This window comes from Arvicanthis niloticus, chromosome 1 (genome assembly GCF_011762505.2).
Source record: "Arvicanthis niloticus isolate mArvNil1 chromosome 1, mArvNil1.pat.X, whole genome shotgun sequence".
In the NCBI taxonomy this organism is placed as follows: domain Eukaryota; kingdom Metazoa; phylum Chordata; class Mammalia; order Rodentia; family Muridae; genus Arvicanthis; species Arvicanthis niloticus.
Window position 1 is genome coordinate 137476044 of NC_047658.1, and position 21638 is coordinate 137497681.

A 21638-nucleotide genomic window follows, 5' to 3' on the forward strand; every position below is an offset into this window, starting at 1 on the left:
ATCTTTACTTTTTTGGAAAAATGGAAATAATTTTGTATTATAATTATTAAAAGAAGTGATTACATAATCAAAACCTGCTAATATTTACTAAGCAGACAGTGAAAAATAAGATTGCTGCATGAAGTGAGTCAGCATTAGATATGCTTGGTGATGCTTTTCACTGATGTTTAGTGAAAAGACAAAGTTTTCAGTTTGTGCACATTACACGCTTACTAGGTTGGATTTACTCAATCATATTGGTAGGTATGTTTTAAAACCGTAAAAGTTTGAGGCTGAGACAAGATAACTTGTTTAAGATTATATATTTGAAAAGTTTGCATGCTGAATTATCCACAGAGCTGTGTTTTCCACAGAACAAAGGACATGTTTAGAAGCTTGTTTGATGATCCAATCTACTTGGAGGCAAAGGCAGGAGGAATGCAAATTCAAGGCCTGTCTGAATTTTCCATCACAAGTTTCAGGCAGCCTGGACTACATAGAGAGTTGTGTTACCCACCGATACTCTCAAAGACAAAAAAGATAAGAAAACAAAGAGTAAGGCCTGGTAGTTTCAATCTGTAACCTCAGGTACTCAGGGCTGAGGCTGGGAAATTGGAAATTCAGGACCTGGGCACATAGTGAGGTCTTGTCTTAAAATAAAAAGTTTAAAAAGAATGTTAATTTTGTAGTTCAGCAGTCAGTAGTTGCCTAGAATATGTGAGGCCATATGTTCAATACCTAGTATTGGAGCGAGATGGATCCAGAACATGCTTGATAAACAATAGTCCCTCTAGTATTTGCTATTTGATATTGTCTAAGTTTTAGTTATCTTGTTTCTCCTGCTTCAGTTTTTATACCTTTCTAAATGTGCATGACCTTCTCTATATGTGACTATATGTATGTATATGTACATATATGTGCTTACTTATTTTCTACTTTTTAAGACAAAAACTCAATATGTAACTAAGGTGCCTTGCACATTTTGTCACTCAGTATTGAGAGTACTTGTTTTATAAGCATACACCACCACTGCTGAGTTTACATGTAACTTTTGTATATTTCCTTTCAAAAGACAGTTTATTTGTGATCCCTTTATTATACTCTTATTAACGTACATACTCATACTAGCTTTGGTTAGATGAACAAACTGTAAGGGTTTTTTTGTTTGTTCTAATTAAGCCTTTTAAGTCTTTGTCTTGCAAGGTACAAATGAACATATGTGCTTTTTTTAAACCTCATAAGATTACAAGTATATACTACTATACTTGCTTATAGCTATTTTGTTGTTAAATAAAAAATAAGGTCAGATTTAATTACAGGTTCATGTGACTTATCTACTCCATCACAAAATCTAGCCCCAAACCATGCTGTTTATTTTTATATACAAATTTATATATTTTTTAAAAAATTTATGAAGTATGTATATTCTTTGATTTTTGACATCTGTAAAGAAACCTTGTTTTCGAGGAGAGACTAGACTGCCTTTCCTAAGACTAGTGGATTCCTCTTTTGTTGTTCTTGTTTTGTGAATTTCTAGAAATAATACGCTGTCAGAGAACATGTCTTTAATATACAACAGATCAATTCCGAATCCATACCCTAGTCATATCTCTTATCTCTGTCTCACACACTAAGACAGTATTCTTCTGATCATCCGTGGCAAGGATGTCATGTCAAACTAGAGACTTCCCCAGTAGCCTAAAGTCCATTGTGACACATTCACACTGGCTAATATTAGATTGTCTGCCCTGTCCTGTCCTGCTTTGCCTTCCTAGGGAAGACAGAATAATGGCTCTTGGGCTATGATTTCCCCTAGTTTCTTCTGTCTCTTTTTGTTTGTTTGTTTGTTTGTTTTGTTTTTCTCTGTGTAGCCCTGGCTGTTTTGGAACTTACTTTGTGGACCAGGCTGACCTCAAGCTCAGAGACCCACCTGCCTCTCCCTCTTGAGTGCTGGAATTAAAGGCATGCATCACCACGACCTAGCTCTTCTGCCTCTTGACCAAACCTATTGCTTTGCTATGTGAATTGAATTTTTCTTTAAATAACATTAACATCTCCTTTTTGCATTTTAATTCTATAAATTAAAATCATGTGGATATGTATAATTTGAACACTTCCAATCATACATTATTTTCTTTTTGTCAATGCTATAACTTCACAATGACTTTTTTGAAAAAGGGTCTTACTGTGTAACTCACACTGCCATCAAATTCTTATGATTGTTCTATCTTAGCCTCTCTTGGGCTGGTGTTACAAGAACATGCTGCCAGATGTCCACTCATCTGACTAATTCTTTCTGTTCTTAATTCCTCATAAGTTACTTAGAAGGGTACCATGGCAGTATCCTGTTTTTATATTAATTTTATGGTATGGTATTTTTTGTTCTGAGCTGCCATCAAAACCCAGGCTCTACAAAAGAGCTTCATCTCTTACATGCAGTTTAACCTATTTAAATATGTCTTTAGTATGTTCATGTAGCCACAGTTTTACTACTTTGTGGGATATTCTTTCTTCCACCCTTTTTCTACCCTTTCAACCTCCTGACACCAGATAAGAGGGAAAAAAGTATAGAGGGGAAAGAAAAGATATCCCTGTATAAAGTCAGCAGTCGGAAAAAGGAGGATGTTATTGATAGACTACTTGCTACTTACTGAGTAAGGGCATTGAGGTCTCAGACCAAGTTTGATCTTTGCTCTCAGGATATCTCTTTCTACTTGTTTCTTCTTTGCGCAAGACTACTTAACAAACAGCAACCAATAACCCCAAAATCTTTCATGGGCCTAGCATTTATATTCCTTCTGAAAAGTCTCCAGAATACCTAATGTCAAAGAATTGCAGAACAGTATCAGCAGCTGGCAAAACCATGCCCCTCCTAGAGCATGAGGCAAATCATAGCTGCCGTGGACAGTCTAAAGCAGCCCATGTTCCACACTTCAGATTAAAACGAAAACATATTCTTACAGTATTTCTATATTTTTTAAAGAAACAAAAACTTAAAAATTATCACTACATATCTGTATATTTTATAATGTATTTAGAGTTTAGAAGCACCACCAGCCACCTTTCTGTTTGCATTATTGTAAATGGTATGCAAATAAAACAATAGGATAATAAAACTTGAGTTTTAGATTCACTATACTCAAATGACAATCCCTACTTTTATGAACTAATAAATTTTATTTTAGGTTAATCTAAATAGTAGCTCTACATGCTGGCATCTTGCAAATTTCAGCATTTCATTTTGACTGTTTACTGATCCGTAGTAGAATTTATATTTATATTTATATTTATATTTGGGTAGGGATTTTTTTTTTTAACTTTTTGTTTTTGAGACAGGCTGCTGTGCTGTTCCTTCATAGCCTAGGCTGGCTTTGAATTTGTGATTCTTTAGCCTGAGCTTCCAGAGTCCTGGGATTACAGATTATACCCGCCCTCCGCACACTTCAGGCTAAAGGTGTGTTTTCTACTGCTGTTGTTTTAATATCAACCATATATTACATTCCCTGTTACAATGATACAGGTGAAATACTAAATGAAATACTATGTTTTGGCATTCTGTGAGTAAATAGTAACTTAAGTTTATTCTTATCTTTAGCATTGATTATTTTTGTTTTACTTTTTTGCTTACAGGAGATTGTCTTTAAATTTATCAGTTATTATAGTGGAAGAAATAAGCCTGTATTCATTTAATACATAAATCAATTTATTTAGTAGATAGTGTGTTCATTTATGATTCTTTGTTGTACCTAACATATTTGACCATTATTTTATTAGTAGTAGAAGTAGTCGTTGTCTTTCTTTCTCCCTTCTTCCCATCCTTCTGTTTCTCCTCTTCTAAATGCTTTGTTGTGTTGTTTTAAAGCATATCTTTCAAGCTATTTCATTGCTATAGAATTCACTTTGCATACTGCTTTTGGTTGAATGTTGCACCAAGATGAAAGTTAATGGTTTTGACTTATTTGTGCTTTCTCCTTACTGTGTTATTTTGGTGATTTGAAACTTAAAAAAAAAAAACCCTTAAAATATATTTCTGAGTTTATCGCTTACTTTAAGTTTATATTTACCTATCTTGTCAGATTTAATAAGCTTCTTAGTATAATGGCAAAACCCACAGTTTTTCAGAGTCAAAATGCTTTCAGCTCTCTGGATTTACATCTTAATTAGCTTTTGCCTACAACAAGCTAACAGTGCCTTTGTTTCTTCATAAAGAAGTAATTAATAGGCTCATTGTGATTAGGCAAACCTAAGTAAAGAACATTGCATATTATCTGGCACGTGTGGATATAAGTGTTTTAGAACATATTTTCATGCTATACCATCTGTGTTCTAGTTTGCTTTCTGTTGCTGTGATAAAAAACACTCTGATCAGAGCAACTTGGAGAGGAAATAGCTGACTTGGCCCACACTTCCAGGTCACAGTACCCTACTGAGGAAAGGTGGGGCAAGAACTCAAGCAGGAACTGTGGGAAAAGGCTGCTTAGACTCATCTCTAGCATGCTTGCTTTCCTTCTTTCTTCCTTCCTTCTTTCTGTCTTTCTTTCTTAGCTTTATTTTCTTAAATTTTATATATTCACTTTACACTTTGTTCACTGCCCCTTCCTATTCACCCACTCCCACAGTCCCTCCCCTTTTCCTGAACGGGTAGGAGTCCACTTAGGTATCCCCTCCCACCCTGGCACTTCAAATCTCTGTGAGGCCAGGCGCTTCCTCTCCCACTGAGGCCAGACAAGGCAGCCCAGCTACAAGAACTCACATACAGGCAACAGCTTTTGGGATAGCCCCCGTTCGAGTTGTTCAGAACCCACATGAAGGTCAAGCTGCACATCTACTACATATAAGCAGTACATACCTTACAGGGAGGCCTAGGTCCAGCCAGTGTATGTTCTTAGGTTGGTGGTTCAACTCTGAGAAGCCCAAAGGTCCAGGTTAGTTAACTCTGTAGTCTTCCTGTGGAGTTCCTATCTCCTTCTGGACCGCAATCCTTCCTCCCTCAAGCTCCATTCACCATTTGGCTGTGGGTGTCTGTATCTGTCCATGTCAGCTGCTGGGTAGAGCCTCTCAGAAGACAACATGCTCCTGTCTGTAAGCATAGTAGGGATTGGTACTTGCTCATAGGATGGGTCTCAAGTTGGGCCGGTTATTAGTTAGCCATTCCCTCTGTCTTTGCTCCATCCCCCATGCCTGCATTTCTTGTAGATAGGATAAATTTGAGGTTGAAAGTTTTATGAGTGGGTTGGTGTCTCTATCACTCCACTGGGGCTCTTGCCTGGCTACAGGAGGTAGCCTCTTCAGGTTCCATATCCCCAATGTAGTGAGTCACAGTTAAGGTCACTCCCATTGATTATTGGCCACCTCCCTTATCCCAGGTCTCTGTCTCCTCCTGGAGATGCCCCCCCCCCCTACCCCTATCAGTTGCAGACTTCCATTCATTTTCATGGCCATCTATCCATCTCTCTTGTTCTTCCCCACACCTGATTCTGAACTCCTCATCCCCCTACCCATGCCCCTCCCTCCTAGTTTCCTTCCTCCATCTGCCTCTTAGGACTATTTTATTCCCCCTTCTAAGTGAGATTCAAGTTTCCTCGCTTGGGCCTTCCCTCTTGTTTAGCTTCTTTGGGTGTGTGGAATGTAACATGGTACCTGTATTTTATGGTTAATATCCACTGGTAAGTGAGTACATACCACACGTTTCCTTTTGCAACTGGGTTACTACTTTACTCAGGATGATATTCTCAAGTTCCGTCCATTTGCCAGCAAAATTCATGTTGTCTTGTTTTTTGATAGCTAAATAGTATTTTACTGTGTAGATGTACCACATTTTCTTACCCATTCTTCAGTTGAGGGACATCTAGGTTGTTTCCAGTTTCTAGCTCTTAGGAATAAAGCTGCTACAAACATAGTTGAGCAAGTGTCTTTGAGATGTTGAAGTTTCTTATGTATTCAGGACCTACCTGCCTAAGGATAGTGACTCCCACAGTGGGCTGGCCCCTCCTATATTAGTCATCATAGACAGTTCTTCAGGCCAATCTGATTGAAGCAGTTCTTGCATTGAGTTTCCTTCTTCCCAGGTGACTCTAAGGTTGTAGCAAGTTTACAATAAAAATTAGCCAACATCATCTGTTAAGAGTTATATTTATTAAGTATGTTACATGATCTTTGTCTTCAAGGGAAAACTAGATTGATGAGATGATCGATCATGTGTTGATGATTTCAGATTTTGTTGAAAGGGGAAAAAGGTTCAAGAGATTTCTCTCTTTCCCCGGGGGAAAAACAAACAAATAAAACTGTTTTCTTCTTACTTATGTCCTCACATTTTTTAGAAGAATTTTTAAAAACTTGCCTGTTTCTTAATTCTGATATACCTGTGGTCTAATCACTGTTTTCTGCTTGTAAAAGTTGTTGGTTAGGTCCGGATCATTATTGGGCTTCTGTTTTGTATCTTATGCCTCCTTGTTTTATCTTTTGTTCTTTGAAGTGGTAAATGAGCGTATTTGCCCTAGCGAGTTAATAATACATGGCAGAACTCTTCCCAGTTTGTATACATTACTTTCGCTAACCCAGTTGTTCCTTATGAATAATTCCTTCATTTTCAAGTTTTATCTTCACCTAGCGTTTCTTTTTGTTGTTGTTGTTGGTCTGATTGTATAAGTTATTTTTAGGGTTATAAAGAAATTAATAGAACTAATTGTTTCAATTATTTACAGTGTTGGTTTTGTAATGGCAGCATTCTTAACATGATTCCTGCATACGTAATCATTGTTTTTATAAGTAGAACATAGACACGGGTGAGGAAGAACTAAAACATCTACTTCATTGAAGGAAATTGGGGTGAAGTTTAATTATATTAGTAAATACCAAGATTAAAATAGTACAATACAATCTAAAAGAAGTTATGATTTAATCTGTAATCATTTCAAACATGAGTAGCAACAAATACTGTTTAATAATAACTCTCAAATAATTTGAGTTATATTAAAGTTTTTGAAGCAATAGATGAAATTAAGCTTCATTAACTAATTTTAAACTTTTTTTAGGTAAATGAATTGGTGGATGCCAGAGATGTCGGCCTTGGTGCTTGGTTTGAAGCACATATACATAGTGTTACTAGAGCTTCTGATGGACATTCACGTGGCAAAACTCCACTGAAGAATGGCAATTCTTATAAAAGGACTAATGGAAATGTAAATCATAATTCCAAAGAGAACACAAATAAATTGGACAATGTACCCTCTACGTCTAATTCAGACTCAGTTGCTGCTGATGAAGACGTTATTTATCATATCGAGTATGATGAGTAAGTGCTCATATTATTGAGGACTTAATGTTTTCATGTATAGAAGCGAAGCTTTGCATTTCAAGATTATTTTAAATAGTCTTTTTGAAGAAATCATTTAGCGGTCCGGTCATGTTCAGTCTTTGTTTCTGTGTGTTTAGAGATTGTTACCCAACAGTAAAGGCCCTTTCCCTGTCGGTCATCTCTGGCTTAGACATGGCTTGCTTTTAATCATCCTACTGTCAGCTATTTTAGGATGTTCAGATTTCTATTTGTTAGGTTTTGGTTATATTTAATATTTCAGGAAACATAAGATTATTCATTATCACAAAGTTTAGAACTTTTCCATCTTTATCACCCTCAAATAAGAAATCTCATATGAATTGACAGCCATGCCACTGTCTTTGTTTCTAGATAAAGTTATGTTCTCAAATATTATGAGGGATCTTGGCTTTAAGAGCCTAGATTCTAGCACTAAATCTTTGTTATTAAAAATTGTGGAACAAAAGTTTTTGGCACACAGAACATCCTTGCCACATGCTCTGAATTCAAATCTTAAAACGGGCTGTGCATTTGTATAGTACAAGATGGTACTAAGAAAACTTGGTAGAGGGGCTGGAAGATGGTTCAGGTTAGGAGAACTGACTGCTCATCCAGAGGACCCAGCTCTAGTTCCCACACAGTCACAACTTTCTGTAACTATAGTTCCAGTGCCCTCTTCTGGCCTCTGGGAACCAGGAATGCATGTGATGCACAGACGCACATGTAGGCCAAACATCCATATACATAAAATAATAATGATAACAATAATCATAGTAATAAAGAAAAATTTAAAGGAGAAGGCAACAACAAACAACTTGGTAGAAGCTCATTTTTAGGCTGTCTGGAAGGAACAGTAGATACCTTTAATCTTTACTTTTCTGATCTTTGTGCTTTGGGCTAGCTTACTAATTCTACTTACCTCAAATGAATCATTCTATTTTAATCATAGTCCTTGGTAATAGAACCAACAGTGAGAATGCACATAATGATATTGGCCAGGACTAGTAATATTGGTGAACTTGTGTCAGTGTAGGAGGGTCTGGAGTCAGGAGTCAAACGTATTGATGGATAGTCTCTGGATTTAATGAATGCTGGGGCTGAGATCATGAAGACAAGTTACTAGAGTGGTAGACTTAGCTACTGCCAACAAGTAATGTTTAAGCTCTTGTAACAGTTTTATCTTAATAAAAAATGTATATGGATGTTTTGCCTATATATATGTATGCAAACCACTTGTGTGCCTGGTGCCCACAGAGGCCAGAAGAGGGTACCCTTGGAAATGGAGTTACAGACAGCTAGTTGTGAGCTGCAGTGTTGGTGCTGGGAATCAAACCCAGATTCCTAGAAGAGCAGGAAGTTCTCTTAATCACTGAGTCACCCTTCCATCCTCAAGGTTTATCTTTTGATAAAATGGAAAAATAGCTAGGAAAACTGCTGCCCGAGGTTTCATTCTGTCCAAGAAGTATTATCATTTGCCAAAAAGCATGATACAAAATAGCACAGATAGGAATTGGACCTGAAGCTTTAAACACAAAGTAAGCCAGTGCTTATTCAATTGTACAGTTTTAGAAGTTTTTGAAGGTGGTTTAGGAATAACAGTACCCAAAGGATAGGGTCTGTACTTTATTTTGGTGTTAGAAGACAAAACAAAACTTTTCTTTTTTATTTAGCTGAATTTTTTTTTATTAATGTTGAAAACTTTCTTGATTAGAATCAATGCTAGAAATGAGTTCAATCAGTGGTTCTCAACCTGAGTTGTGACCCTTTGGGCTTGAACAGTCTTTTCACAGGGGTTGCCTAAGAGCATCAGAAAATACAAATGTTTACATTATGAATCATAACTGTAGCAAAATTACAGTTATGAAATAGCAACAAAAGTAATTTTATGGTTGTGGATCACCACAACATGAGGAACTGTTAGGAAGGTTGAGAACCACTGGTCTAAATCAACATACATAAGAAATCTACAATACATTTTACCTGATAGAATTAAATGCTTCACCTCTGGCCAACTTAAAGATAATCATATAGCTGAACTTTTTTGAGAAACAATTCTCTTTACAGCATATAAATATGGTATATGCTGTATAAAATAGATGAGCTCCTGTAACAAAATCCTTGGTAACAGAAGGAAGGCTGGTGGAAACATGTCAGATGAGTCATGACATAATATGGAGAGGGTAGTAATTTTTCTTAAAGCTTTGTGACCACTAGAAGAATGAATTTTAAAGTAGAATTCTGCTTCTGCCTCCCGAGTGCGGTATTAAAGGCATGTGCCACACCCAGCTTCAAGATCCTATTTCTAAAATAAACGAAACATAGCCAATAAAGCAAAGGAAAATAGATAGAATCTTTGTTGCTCAGTTTAGCCCCAAATTTCTGGTCTCATAGTGTCCTCTTTTTTTTTCAGCCTCCAAAGTATCTAGGGGTACTGACTCATGCCACTGTACAAGCTGTAATAAGTCACTTTTGCTGGACTGCACGATTCAAGGGAGAGAGTGGAATGTGACGTGGCTGTCAAATAGAGGGTGCTGTCCTTGTTCTGGACTGGATGTCCTGTGTGGAATATTGTCTTCCAGCTCCAGTGTCGTACAGCACTTACTTGACCAGGTGCATGTTCAGGGTAGAACCTAAATTGTAAGACTGTAAAACTATCATGCAGAGCTACATCTTTAACTTGAAGAACTTGAATTATGATAAGCTCTTACTGTAAAAGCTTCATCTAGGAGGTTCTGCACAATCATAGAGAAGCACCCAAACTTCAAATCTCTATAGAGAAAAAAAATGGTTTGACTTGAGACATGGCCATTGAATAAACATTGGTCGTTTTTCAGCTCTAGACCAGGATACGTACAGAAGATATGTTGTAAAGAAAATTTGTAAAATTAGTAGTTACACTAAATGACTTTAGTCTTCACTATAATTTTTATTTTCAGAGCACTTAGGATGTTGTAAAGGCTATTAATCATCCTACTTATGATACTAAGCACTACAGGTTTTTCAGTGACCTATTACATTAAGCTTTTTTATTGTACTTTTAACATCAAAGTGCTGCAGTGTAGATTGGACAAGTGCAATAGCTTACATAAGCTGTGCTTAGCACTTCAGAATGGAATTACTCAGAAGTTGCTTTAATTTTAATCAGTTAGTAAGAGGCAGAGTCTTCAAATTCCTGGATTTGTGAACCTCCAGACAGTTTGCAGAGTATTAGGATTACAGTACTCAGATGAACGACTCCTCATGCCCCTGAATTGGATGTTGGGGTTTGAACTCAGGGCTATAGCAAACTAAGCAACTACTCTACTGCTGATGTAAACCCCTAGTCCTTTGAAAAGCTATTTTTATAATAAAAGTCTTATCTTACATATTATTAGACCACATGAATTCTCAGTCTGGAAAGGGAAACTCACCGGAGAACAGAATGACTTGAGAATCAGATTAAGATACATAGGCATTCCTTTTATCAATCAATTCGTTTCTACTTATAGCAGAGATAACAGTTTTTAATCTATATGAAAAATAATAAATGTTTCAGAATTAAGAATTAAGATTTTTTTTAAGGTAGAAGGATTTTAAAAACAAACCAAGAAAACTTGAACTAGGAGTCATTGACACCTTCTCTCAAAATTATAGATACATGGTGGCACATGCCTTTAATCCCAGCACTTGGGAGGTGAAGGCCAGTGGATCTCTGAGTTCAAGACTAGCTTTGTCTATATAGTAAGTGCCAGGACAGCCAAGGCTATGTAGAGAGACCCTATTTTTAAAACTCAAAGGTGGCGTGTTTGTGTGTGTGTGTGTGTGTGTGTGTGTGCGCGCGTGCGCGCGTGCACACAAGAAAAAGAAAATATGTTCATGCAAATGTTAATGTTGACATGTTTTTAAGATGTTAGGTTTTTCTGATGTTAATATATATATCTCTTCTGAAAATTACTTGATGAATATAGGCTCAATTGTTGAAGGCTTCTTGTGAAGAATGTGTAGCTTGTCAGTATCACAGCCTAGGTTAGGCTGTTATCAATGATTTACATCTTATGGCAGCTGATGTAAATAAAGTATGTGTGGTTAACAAAGTGTCTGACACAAAAGTAGTTGTTTTTTTTTTTACTTCTCGATTAGTATCTCTTGTTTTATTAGAATCTTATCAACATGATATTTGGAGAGAAATTTATTATCTGGAGATTTGGATTTAAATTAATTTTTAAAAACACCCTTTGAGGCCATACATAATTTACCTGTGAGGAAAGTTAACTCCCTTTCCTCACAATAAAATCCTAAGTCCTGAGGAAATAGGGGGGGTTGGAAAATTCTTTCGTTTTTTTAGGACAGTCTCATGTATCCTAAGCTGGTCTTGAACTGCTATGTAGCCAAGGATTATCTTGAACTTCTAAGTTTCCTTCTTCCTTCTCTCGAATGTGAATGCTGGCTTAAGAGACATGTGCTATCTATCATGCTGGTTTATGTGGTACTGGGAATCAAACACTGGGCTTCATACCCTACCATACTCTACCAACTGAACTCTGTCTTCAACCCTGAAAACTCTCTTGATGGTGTCATATAAAGAAAATAAAGTGGAGAAGGATTACAAGTAATGATATGTCAAAGGAATATAAGCAATTTCAAATCATTAAGTGTTAAAGGAAAGGAACAAAATGTTCCCTATTTCATTTTGGTAAGCTTGTCCCCGTCTACTTTTATAGCTTCCTGAATATTATTTATTCCTGTCATATATCCTTTAAATAGCCAAGATACTAAAAATTTAAATGACATTTTAAAGGTCATCTAAAAGGTCATTACAAAACTGGGACAGTAATCTTGGGTAATTAGAAGTCCTCAGAGACTCTTGATACCTATAAGACTGACTGGGGAGAGAATTCTGAGGACAGCCATTTTTCCTGTTTCTAGTAAGTAATGTATGGGATAGAATACAGTTCACAGTGCTTTAGAAAATATCCCCTTTGTGTTTGGAGGGGTAGAGAGTCAGTGTATCTCTAGCCCTCTCTTCTCTAAAAGTCACTATGCTCACTATGTATCCTGAACTGGCTTCAAACTTTCAGGAGGCATCCTGTCTCTGCATTTGATTGCTGGGATTATAGGCTTACAGACCTAACATTCCTTGTTAGATAATGTCAAGTCTTTTTTTTTTTTTTTTAATATATATGAATGTTTATATATATATATATGGGCTACATGTGTGGTTTGGTACAGAGGACAACCTTGGATATCATTCTTAAAAACACCATGTACCTCCTTTGATACAGGATCTCTTACTGGCTTTGAGCTCACCATTTAGGCTAGACTGGTTGGCCATTGAGCCCCAGGAATCTCATTGTTTCAGCTTCCCTGGTGTTGGGATTACAACTGTGAACCATCATACCCAGTTTTTTACGTGGGTACTGGGGCTTGAATTCAGGTTCTCATGTAATTTGTAGCATTGTGGTAGTTACATGAACGCATGAGGAAACCAACTCTATTACACAATTTTTCAAAGGTTACATTCATGAAATTGTAAGACTTCAGAGCCTAAGAGTTATCTAATAGAAAAAGGTCATATCCTCTGGAGTTGGAGTTAGAGGTAGTCGTGAGCCACCCAAAATGGGTGCTGGAAACTGAACTTTGCTCATCTGGAGGAAAAGATAGTGCTCTTAACCACTGATTGATGTCTTCAGACTGTTTTTGTGAGTTAGGGTCTCATGTAGCTCAGGCTGGCCTTGAACTTGCTTTGTAGCTGAGCTGAGATTTATATTCCCAGTCTATCCCCCAAGTGCCGGGGTTATAAACATGCACCACATCTAGGTTTAAGATCTTTATCTTTAGAATAATATTTAATGTCTGATGTCTATTTACCAAAATAACTGATATTAGGCATTTTTTGTTTGTGGGGAGTTAGTAATGGGTATAAATATATGTCATATGTATATAGAAATGTCATATATATATAGAAATGTCATATGTTGCTGTTGTGTTGAATTTTTTTCATAATATGTAAGTGGTTATATTGAAATTGGGGGTTGGACACTTGGATCCATAGAAATGTTGCAATCAGTAGAGGGTCTTTCACTGTAGCCCATGTGTTTTGGGAAGTTGGAGGTTCAGCTGCTCGTGAGTACTGGTATCACAGGTATATGCGTTCACTTAAGGCAAAACATGCTGTGGGTAAAAAGGATTGGAAAATTAATTAGAAGTTAATTCTAAACATGTTAAGAGAAGTTGAATTGGTGCTTGTAATTGCTCTCAGTGTAACCTTGTTTGAAGCTATTCTTAGCCTGTGGTACATGTCTTTGAGTAGTCTTAGTTATGTCTACTGCAAATAGACTCTAAAGAGGCAATTGTGAATAAACCATTGGTGTTTTTTGATGCAAGTAGCTTTTCTATAAAGTAGAAAAACGTGGGGCATTTTTGAGAATATTGATATGTTGTAATCTTTTTAAAAATTAAATCTTGTCAAATATAATGTTTTCTAGATTTTGATACAAGGGCTTTTTTTAAGTAATGTTTCTCACGTTTATCTTGAGTATAGGGAGCTAGAATCAGTCTTGCTGCAATGACTTAATTGTCCTTGTTTGTGACTAATGTGTTAACCAGAGATTTCCAAGTATGTTTTCCTAGTGTTCTATGGATTACAAGGCTCTGAGTGGATTATAATCAAAAGGATACTAGAAGGCATTAGATGTACATGTGACATGCAACGTCATTATTGCCTTGAGTTGTAAGAGAACTTTGTACTCAAAAGGGAGCTTTATATATATATGAGTTGATTTTGAGTTTTTAGATATGCATCATTTCTTTACATGAGTGTGTCTTGCAAGGTGGTCAGAAATAATTAGATTTTACCCAAATAAGTTGTTTAAGACTCATATTCCTGAGGTGCTCCTCTCTCAGACCTGTACTAGGGGCCCTTTGGAAACACAGAAGTCTGTTCTTCAAGTAGAGATTCCCAAAGCCTATTAAATATAAAGAACAATATATATCATATTATGCAATAAACTGAGTATTTTGTTTGAATTGCAAGTCTTTAGTTTATTGGTAAGATTTTAGTTTTAATTAATTGAAACTTCTGTACATGCACATGTCTTGATATAATCTACATTCCATTCTTAACAACTTCTTCTCTACCTGTGACACATTTCCCTCCCAACTTCATGTGTTCTTCTCTCTGTCTTAAAGCTCGCGGCCAGTGCTCCCTGTATATGCATTGGCATAGGATCATCTGCTGGGTAATGAATAGCTTCTTGGGGCTACATCCCTAAAGAAAAGTTTCCTTTTCTTTCCCAGCATCCATCAGTTGCCAGTAGTCCTCACTGGGGGGGTGGGACTTCTGTTCCCATCACTGAGTTATTTGCTGGATTGATCTCATGCAGGTGTTATGTATGCATTCACAGCTACTCTGAATTTAGTTGTATATTGGGCCTGTCATGTTCAGTCAGCATATACTGTTTTGCTGTGGATATCTTACTTACAGCTCTTTCTACCATTTTTCCTTCTCTCTTCCGTGATGATCCCTGTGCCTTTTGGTAGTAGCTACATGCATTTAGAACTGGGCAGGCAGTAGGACAGTCTTACACTTTACCACTCAATCAGCTGTGAGTCTCTGTATTAATCACCATGTGCCAAAAGATTCTTTTCTAATGAGGGCTGAGAGATGTGCACATTTATGGGTATAGAAAGGAGAACTTGGGGTAGTTTAATATTGTGTATAAAATTTGCTTGGTTTTTTCCTAGACATTTGTTCTTTTTTTTTTCTTTTTTCTTATTTGTATTTATTTTAGTGTATATTTTCTTTATTTACATTTCAATTTCAGAAGGGGAGTCCCTTTTCAGGACTCCCCTTCTGAAACCCTCTATCCCATCCTCCCTCCCCCTGCCTCTATGAGGGTGCTTGCCCACCCACCAACCCACTCCTGTCTTCCCTGGCATTCCCCTACACTGGGGCATGGAATACCCTTAGGCCCAAGGGCCACTCCTCCCAGCAAGACCATCCTCTGCCACATATGCAACCGGGAGCCATGGGTCCCTCCATGTGTACTCTTTAGTTGGTGGTCCAGTCCCTGGGAGCTCCATGGGGTCTGACCAGTTGACTCTGTTGCTCCCCGAATGGGGTTGCAAACCCCCTCAGCTCCTTCAGTCCCTTCTCCAGCTCCTCCATCAGGGACCCTGTGCTCAGTCCAATGGTTGGCTACTAGCATCCTTCTCTGTATTTGTCAGGCTCTGGCAGAGCCTCTCAGGAGACAGCAAACACGTCTCAGCATCCTGGTTTGTTGACAGAATATGGGATGGATCCCCAGGTGGGGCAGTCTCTGAATGGCCTTTCCTTCAGTCTCTGCTCCACACTTTGTCTCCATATTTCCTCCTGTATTTTATTCCCCCTTCTGGGAAGCATTGAAGCATCCAGACTTTGGTCTTCCTTCTTCGTGGGCTTCATATGATCTGTACATTGAATCTTGGCAATTCTGAACTTTTGGGCTAATACCACTTATCAGTGAGTGCATACCATGTGTATTAGTTTGTGACTGAGTTACCTCATTCAGGATCATATTTTCAAGTTCTATCCTTATGCCTGTGAATTTCATGAAGTCATTGTTTTTAATAGCTGAGTAGTATTCCATTGTGTAAATGTACCACATTTTCTGTATTCATTCCTATGTTGAACAACACCTGGGTTCTTTCCAGCTTCTGGCTATTATAAATATGGCTGCTATGAACATAGTGGAGCCTGTGTCCTTGTTGTATGTTGGAACATCTTTTGGGTATATGCCTAGGAGTGGTATAGCTGGGTCTTCAGGTAATACTATGTCCAATTTTCTGAAGAGCCACCAGACTGATTTCCAGAGTGGTTGCACCATCTTGCAATCCCACCAACAATGGAAGAGTATTCCTCTTTCTCCACATCCTTGCCAGCATCTGCTGTCACCTGGGTTTTTGATCTTACCCATTCTAACTGGTATGAGGTGGAAACTCAGGGTTGTTTTGATTTGCATTTCTCTGACTAAGGATGTTGAACATTTCTTTAGGTGCTTCTCAGGCATTCGAGTTTCCTCAGTTGAGAATTCTTTGTTTACCTCTGTTCCCCATTTTTTAAAATAGGGTTATTTGGTTCTCTAGAATCTAACTTCTTGAGTTCTTTGTATATATTGGATATTAGTCCTCTATCGGATGTAGGACTGGTAAAGATCTTTTCCCAATCTGTTGGTTGCTGTTTTGTCCGATTGATAGTGTCCTTTGCCTTACAGAAGCTTTGCAATTTTATGAGGTCCCATTTGTTGATTCTTGACCTTAGAGCATAAGCCATTGGTGCTCTACTCAGGAACTTTTCCCCTGTGCCCATGTGTTCGAGGCTTTTCCCCACTTTCTCTTCTATTAGATTCAGGGTATCTGCTTTTATGTGGAGGTCCTTGATCCACTTGGACTTGAACTTTGTACAGAAAGATAAGAATGGATCAATTTTCATTCTTCTACATGTTGTCCTCCAGTTGAACCAGCACTGTTAGTTGAAAATGCTGTCTTTTTTCCCACTGAATGGTTTTAGCTCCTTGTCAAAGATCAAGTAACCACAAGTGTATAGGTTCGTTTCTGGGTTTTCAATTCTATTCTATTGATCTACCTGCCTGTCACTGTACCAGTATCATGCAGTTTTTATCACTATTGCTCTGTAGTCTAGCTTGAGGTCAAGGAATGTTGATTCCCCCAGAAGTTCTTTTATTGTTGAGAATAATTTTCCCTATCCTGAGTTTTCTGTTATTCCAAATGAATTTGAGAATTTCTCTTTCTAACTCTATGAAGAATTGAGTGGGAATTTTAATGGGGATTACATTGAATCTGTAGATTGCTTTAGGCAAAATGGCCATTTTTACTATATTAATCCTGCCAATCTGTGAGGAGAGCTTTCCATCTTCTTCAATTTCTTTCTTCAATGACTTGAAGTTCTTGTTGTACAGATCTTTCACTTGTTTGGTTAGAGTCACACCAAGATATTTTATATTGTTTGTGACTATTGTGAAGGATGTTTCCTTAATTTCTTTCTCAGCCCGTTTATCCTTTGAGTAGAAGAAGGCTGCTGATTTCTTTGAGTTAATTTTATATCTGCCCACTTTGCTGAAATTGTTATCAGGTTTAGGAGTTCTCTGGTGGAAGTTTTGGGGTCACTTAAGTATACTATCATATTATCTGCAACTAGTGATATTTTGACTTCTTCCTTTTCAGTTTGTATCTCTTTGACCTCCTTTTGTTGTCTTTAATTCCTCTGGCTAGGACTTTGAGTATTATATTGAATAGGTAGAGAATGGGCAGCCTTGTCTAGTCCCTGATCTTAGTGGGATTGCTTCAAGTTTCTCTCCATTTAGTTTGATGTTGGCTACTGGTTTGCTGTATATTGCTTTTACTATGTTTAGGAATGGGCCTTGAATTTCTGATCTTTTCAAGACTTTTACCATGAAGGGATGTTGAATTTTGTCAAATGCGTTCTCAGCATCTAGTGTGATGATCATGTGGCTTTTTTCTTTAGTTTGTTTACATAGTGGATTACATAGAGGATTTCTGTATGTTGACCCATCCTTGCATTCCTGGGATGAAGCCTACATGATCATGATGGATGATCATTTTGATGTATCCTTGGATTTGGTTTGCAAGAATTTTATTGAGTATTTTTGCATCAATATTCATATGGGAAATGGTTGTGAAGTTCTCTTTCTTTGTTGAGTCTTTGTGTGGTTTTGGTATCAGTGTAATTGTGGCTTCATAGAACAAATTGGGTAGTATTCCGTCTGTTTCTGTTTTGTTGAATAGTTTAAAGAGTATTGATATTTTGGTATTAGGCCTTCTTTGAAGATCTGATATAATTCTGTACTAAAACCATGTGGTACTGTTTTTTGTTTGTTTTGTTTTTTGTTTTGTTTTTGTTTGTTTGTTTGTTTGTTTTGGTCAGGAGACTTTTAATGACTGCTTCTATTTCTTTAGGGGTTATGGGACTGTTTAGATGGTTTATCTGATCCTGGTTTAACTTTGGTACCTGGTATCTGTCTAGAAAATTGTCCCTTTTGTCCAGATTTTCCAGTTTTGTTGAATGTAGGAACTGATTTTTTTTTTAACTTGCTCAGTTTCTGTTGTTATGTCTTTCTTTTTATTTCTTATTTTGTTAATTTGGATACTGTCTCTCTGCCCTCTGGTTAGTTTGGCTAAGGGTTTATTTATCTTGTTGATTTTCTCAAAGAACCAGCTCAGGGGTTTGTTGATTTGGGGGGGGGGGTAATAGTTCTTTTTGTTTCTACTTGGTTGATTTTAGCACTGAGTTTGATTATTTCCTGACATCTATTCCTCTTGGGTATATTTGCTTCTTTTTGTTCTAGAGCTTTCAGGTGTGCTGTTAAGTGTATGCTCTCTCCAGTTTCTTTTTGGAAGCACTTAGAACTATGAGTTTTCCTCTTAGCACTGCTTTCATTGTGACCCATAAGTTTGGGTATATTATGCCTTCATTTTCATTAAATTCTAAAAAGTCTTTAATTTATTTCTTCCCTGACCAAGTTATCATTGAGTATGGCATTGTTCAGCTTCCATGTGTATGTGGGCTTTCTGTTGTGTTTGTTGCTATTAAAGACCAGCCTTAGTCCATGGTGATCTGATAGGATTCATGGGATTATTTCATTTTTCTTGTATCTGTTAAAGCCTGTTTTATGACCAATTATATTTTCAGTTTTGGAGAAGGTACCATGAGGTGCTGAGAAGAAGGTATATTCTTTTGTTTTAGGATGAAATGTTCTATAGATACCTGTTAAATCCATTTGGTTTATAACTTCTGTTAGTTCTACTGGGTCTCTGTTTAGTTTGTGTTTCCATGATCTGTCCATTGATGAGAGTGGGGTATTGAAGTCTCCCACTATTATTATGTGAGGTGCAATGTGTGCTTTGAGCTTTAATAAAGCTTCTTTTATGAATGTGGGTGCCCTTGCATTTGGAGCATAGACATTCAGAATTGAGAGTTCATCTTGGTACAGTTTTCCTTTGAATATGAAGTATCCTTCCTTATCCTTTTTGATAACTTTTTGTTGAAAGTTGATTTTATTCAATATTAGAATGGCTACTCCAGCTTGTTTCTTGGGGCCATTTGCTTGGAAAATTATTTTCCAGCTCTTTACTCTGAGGTAGTGTCTGTCTTTGATACTGAGGTGGATTTCCTGTATGCAGCAAAATCCTGGGTGCTGTTTACGTATCCAGTCTGTGTCTTTCTTTTTATTGGGGAATTAAGTCCATTGATGTTAAGAGATATTAAAGAGTAGTGATTTATTGCTTCCTGTTTTGATGTTATTTTCATGTCTGTGTGGCTATCTTCTTTTGGGCTTGTTGAGAGAAGATTACTTTCTTGCTTTTTTTAGGGTGTAGTTTCCTCCCTTGTGTTGGTATTTTCCATCTGTTATCTTTGTAGGGCTGGATTTGTGGACAGATATTGTGTAAATTTGGTTTTGTAATGGAATATCTTGGTTTCTCCATCTATGGTAATTGAGAGTTTTGCTGGGTATAGTAGTTTGGGCTGGGTTTTGTGTTCTCTTAGGGTCTGTATGACATCTATCCAGGATCTTCTGGCTTTCATAGTCTCTGGTGAGAAATCTAGTATAATTCTGATAGGTCCGTCTTTATATGTTACTTGATCTTTTTTTCTTACTAATTTTAATATCCTTTCTTTGTTTTGTGCATTTAGTGTTTTGACTATTATGTGACAGGAGAAATTTCTTTCCTTGTCCAATCTATTTGGAGTTCTGTAGGCTTTTTGAATGTTTGGGTTTTTTTTTTTTTTTTTTTTTTTTTTTTTTTGGTTAGGGTTAGGGTTATAATTTTGTTGAAGATATTTACTGGCCTTTTAAGTTGGGAATCTTCACTCTCATCTATACCTATTATCCTTAGGTTTGGTCTTCTCATTTTGTCCTGGATTTCTTGGATGTTTTGGGTTAGGAGCTTTTTGCATTTTGCATTTTCTTTGACTGTTGAGTCAATGTTTTCTATGCTATATTCCTCACCTGAGATTCTCTGTTCTGTCTCTTGTATTCTGTTGGTGATGCTTACGTCTATGACTCCTGATCTTTTTCCTAGGTCTTCTATCTCCAGGGTTGTCTCCCTTTATGATTTCTTTATTGTTTTTATTTCATTTTTATTTTCTGGATGGTTTTGTTTAATTCCTTCACCTGTTTGGTTGTGTTTTCCTGTAATTCTTTAAAGGATTTTTGTATTTCCTCTTTGAGGTCTTCTACCTGTTTACCAGTGTTCTGTATTTTTTTTTTTAAGGGAGTTATTTATGTCCTTCTTAAAGTCCTCTATCATCATGAGATGTGATTTTAAATCACAGTCTTGCTTTTCTGCTGTGTTGGGGTATCCAGGGCTTGCTGTGATGGGAGAACTGGGTTCTGATGATGCCAAGTAGTCTTGGTTTCTGTTGCTTATGTTCTTACCCTTGACTCTCGCCATCTGGTTATCTCTAGTGTTAGCTGGTCTTGCTGTCTTTGACTGTGGCTTGTCCCTACTGCAAGCCTGTGTGTCAGTACTCCTGGGAGACCAGTTCTCTCTGGGAGAAATTTGGGTATGGAGAGGTGTGGCACAGGGTCAGCTCCAGTGTACAGATGGAAACCTAAAGGATCCTGTTTCTGGCTGTTTCTTACTTCCTGTGTTCTGATGGCTCTAGGCTGGTCCCTCTTGGGCCAGGAATTTGAGCAGAAGTGGTGGTCTTACCTGTGCTCACAGGTGTGTTGGCACTCCTGAGAGACCAGCTTATTCCTGGCAGTATTTGGGTATGGAGTACTGAGGCACATGGTCCGATTTGCTCATTTTAAACGTAAGCTTTTCTGATTTAATTTCTTCCTGTAAATATCTGCTTGATACGTGTTCTTTTTTTCTTATAACATCGAAAAATATACCTAACAGTGGAATGCTCTGCCTTTTGAAACTGTTGAAGAAACTTGGGTTATTTTGGTAAGTATTTTTAAAGTGCCGTATTTTGGGCTTAGATGTTTTTAACCCAGTTGTCTTTCTAGCTTTATAGAAACAGTAATTCATCACTGCTAGTGTGTTTGAAAATTAGATGTATTTTCATATAATTTGTAAAATCCCCATATAAGCAGTTCTAGGTAACCTGTTTGTAAGTTCTAAGTTTTAGGTGTCATAGGATGTTATAATATTTTCTGTTAGAATATATTTTCTTTTTGCATGCTGCTTGACATTAAAGATTTTCTAAACTAGAACATGCCTACAGATGAATGGTGTCTTTATTTAAACATGTTTCTTCCAGGAAGCAATATTTTGAAAAAAAGGTGGGGGGTTGTTGGTAACTGCCGTATATAATAGTTTTGAGAGTTGGGATTTTTAG

At 37.1% G+C, this 21638-nt stretch overlaps 1 protein-coding gene across 3 annotated transcripts in view; it reads left to right on the forward strand.

The window, feature by feature from the left end:
* Positions 1 to 21638, forward strand: part of Uhrf2 (ubiquitin like with PHD and ring finger domains 2) — a 65328-nt gene that overhangs the window by 18018 nt on the left and 25672 nt on the right. For 2 of the 3 annotated variants that reach the window (XM_034502434.1, XM_034502425.1), the window contains exon 3: positions 7014 to 7273. The exons of the other annotated variant lie outside the window; for it this stretch is intronic. In XM_034502434.1, coding sequence (XP_034358325.1) covers positions 7014 to 7273 — 260 coding nt within the window. The remainder of the gene's footprint in view (positions 1 to 7013; positions 7274 to 21638) is intronic. 3 annotated transcript variants of the gene reach the window in all.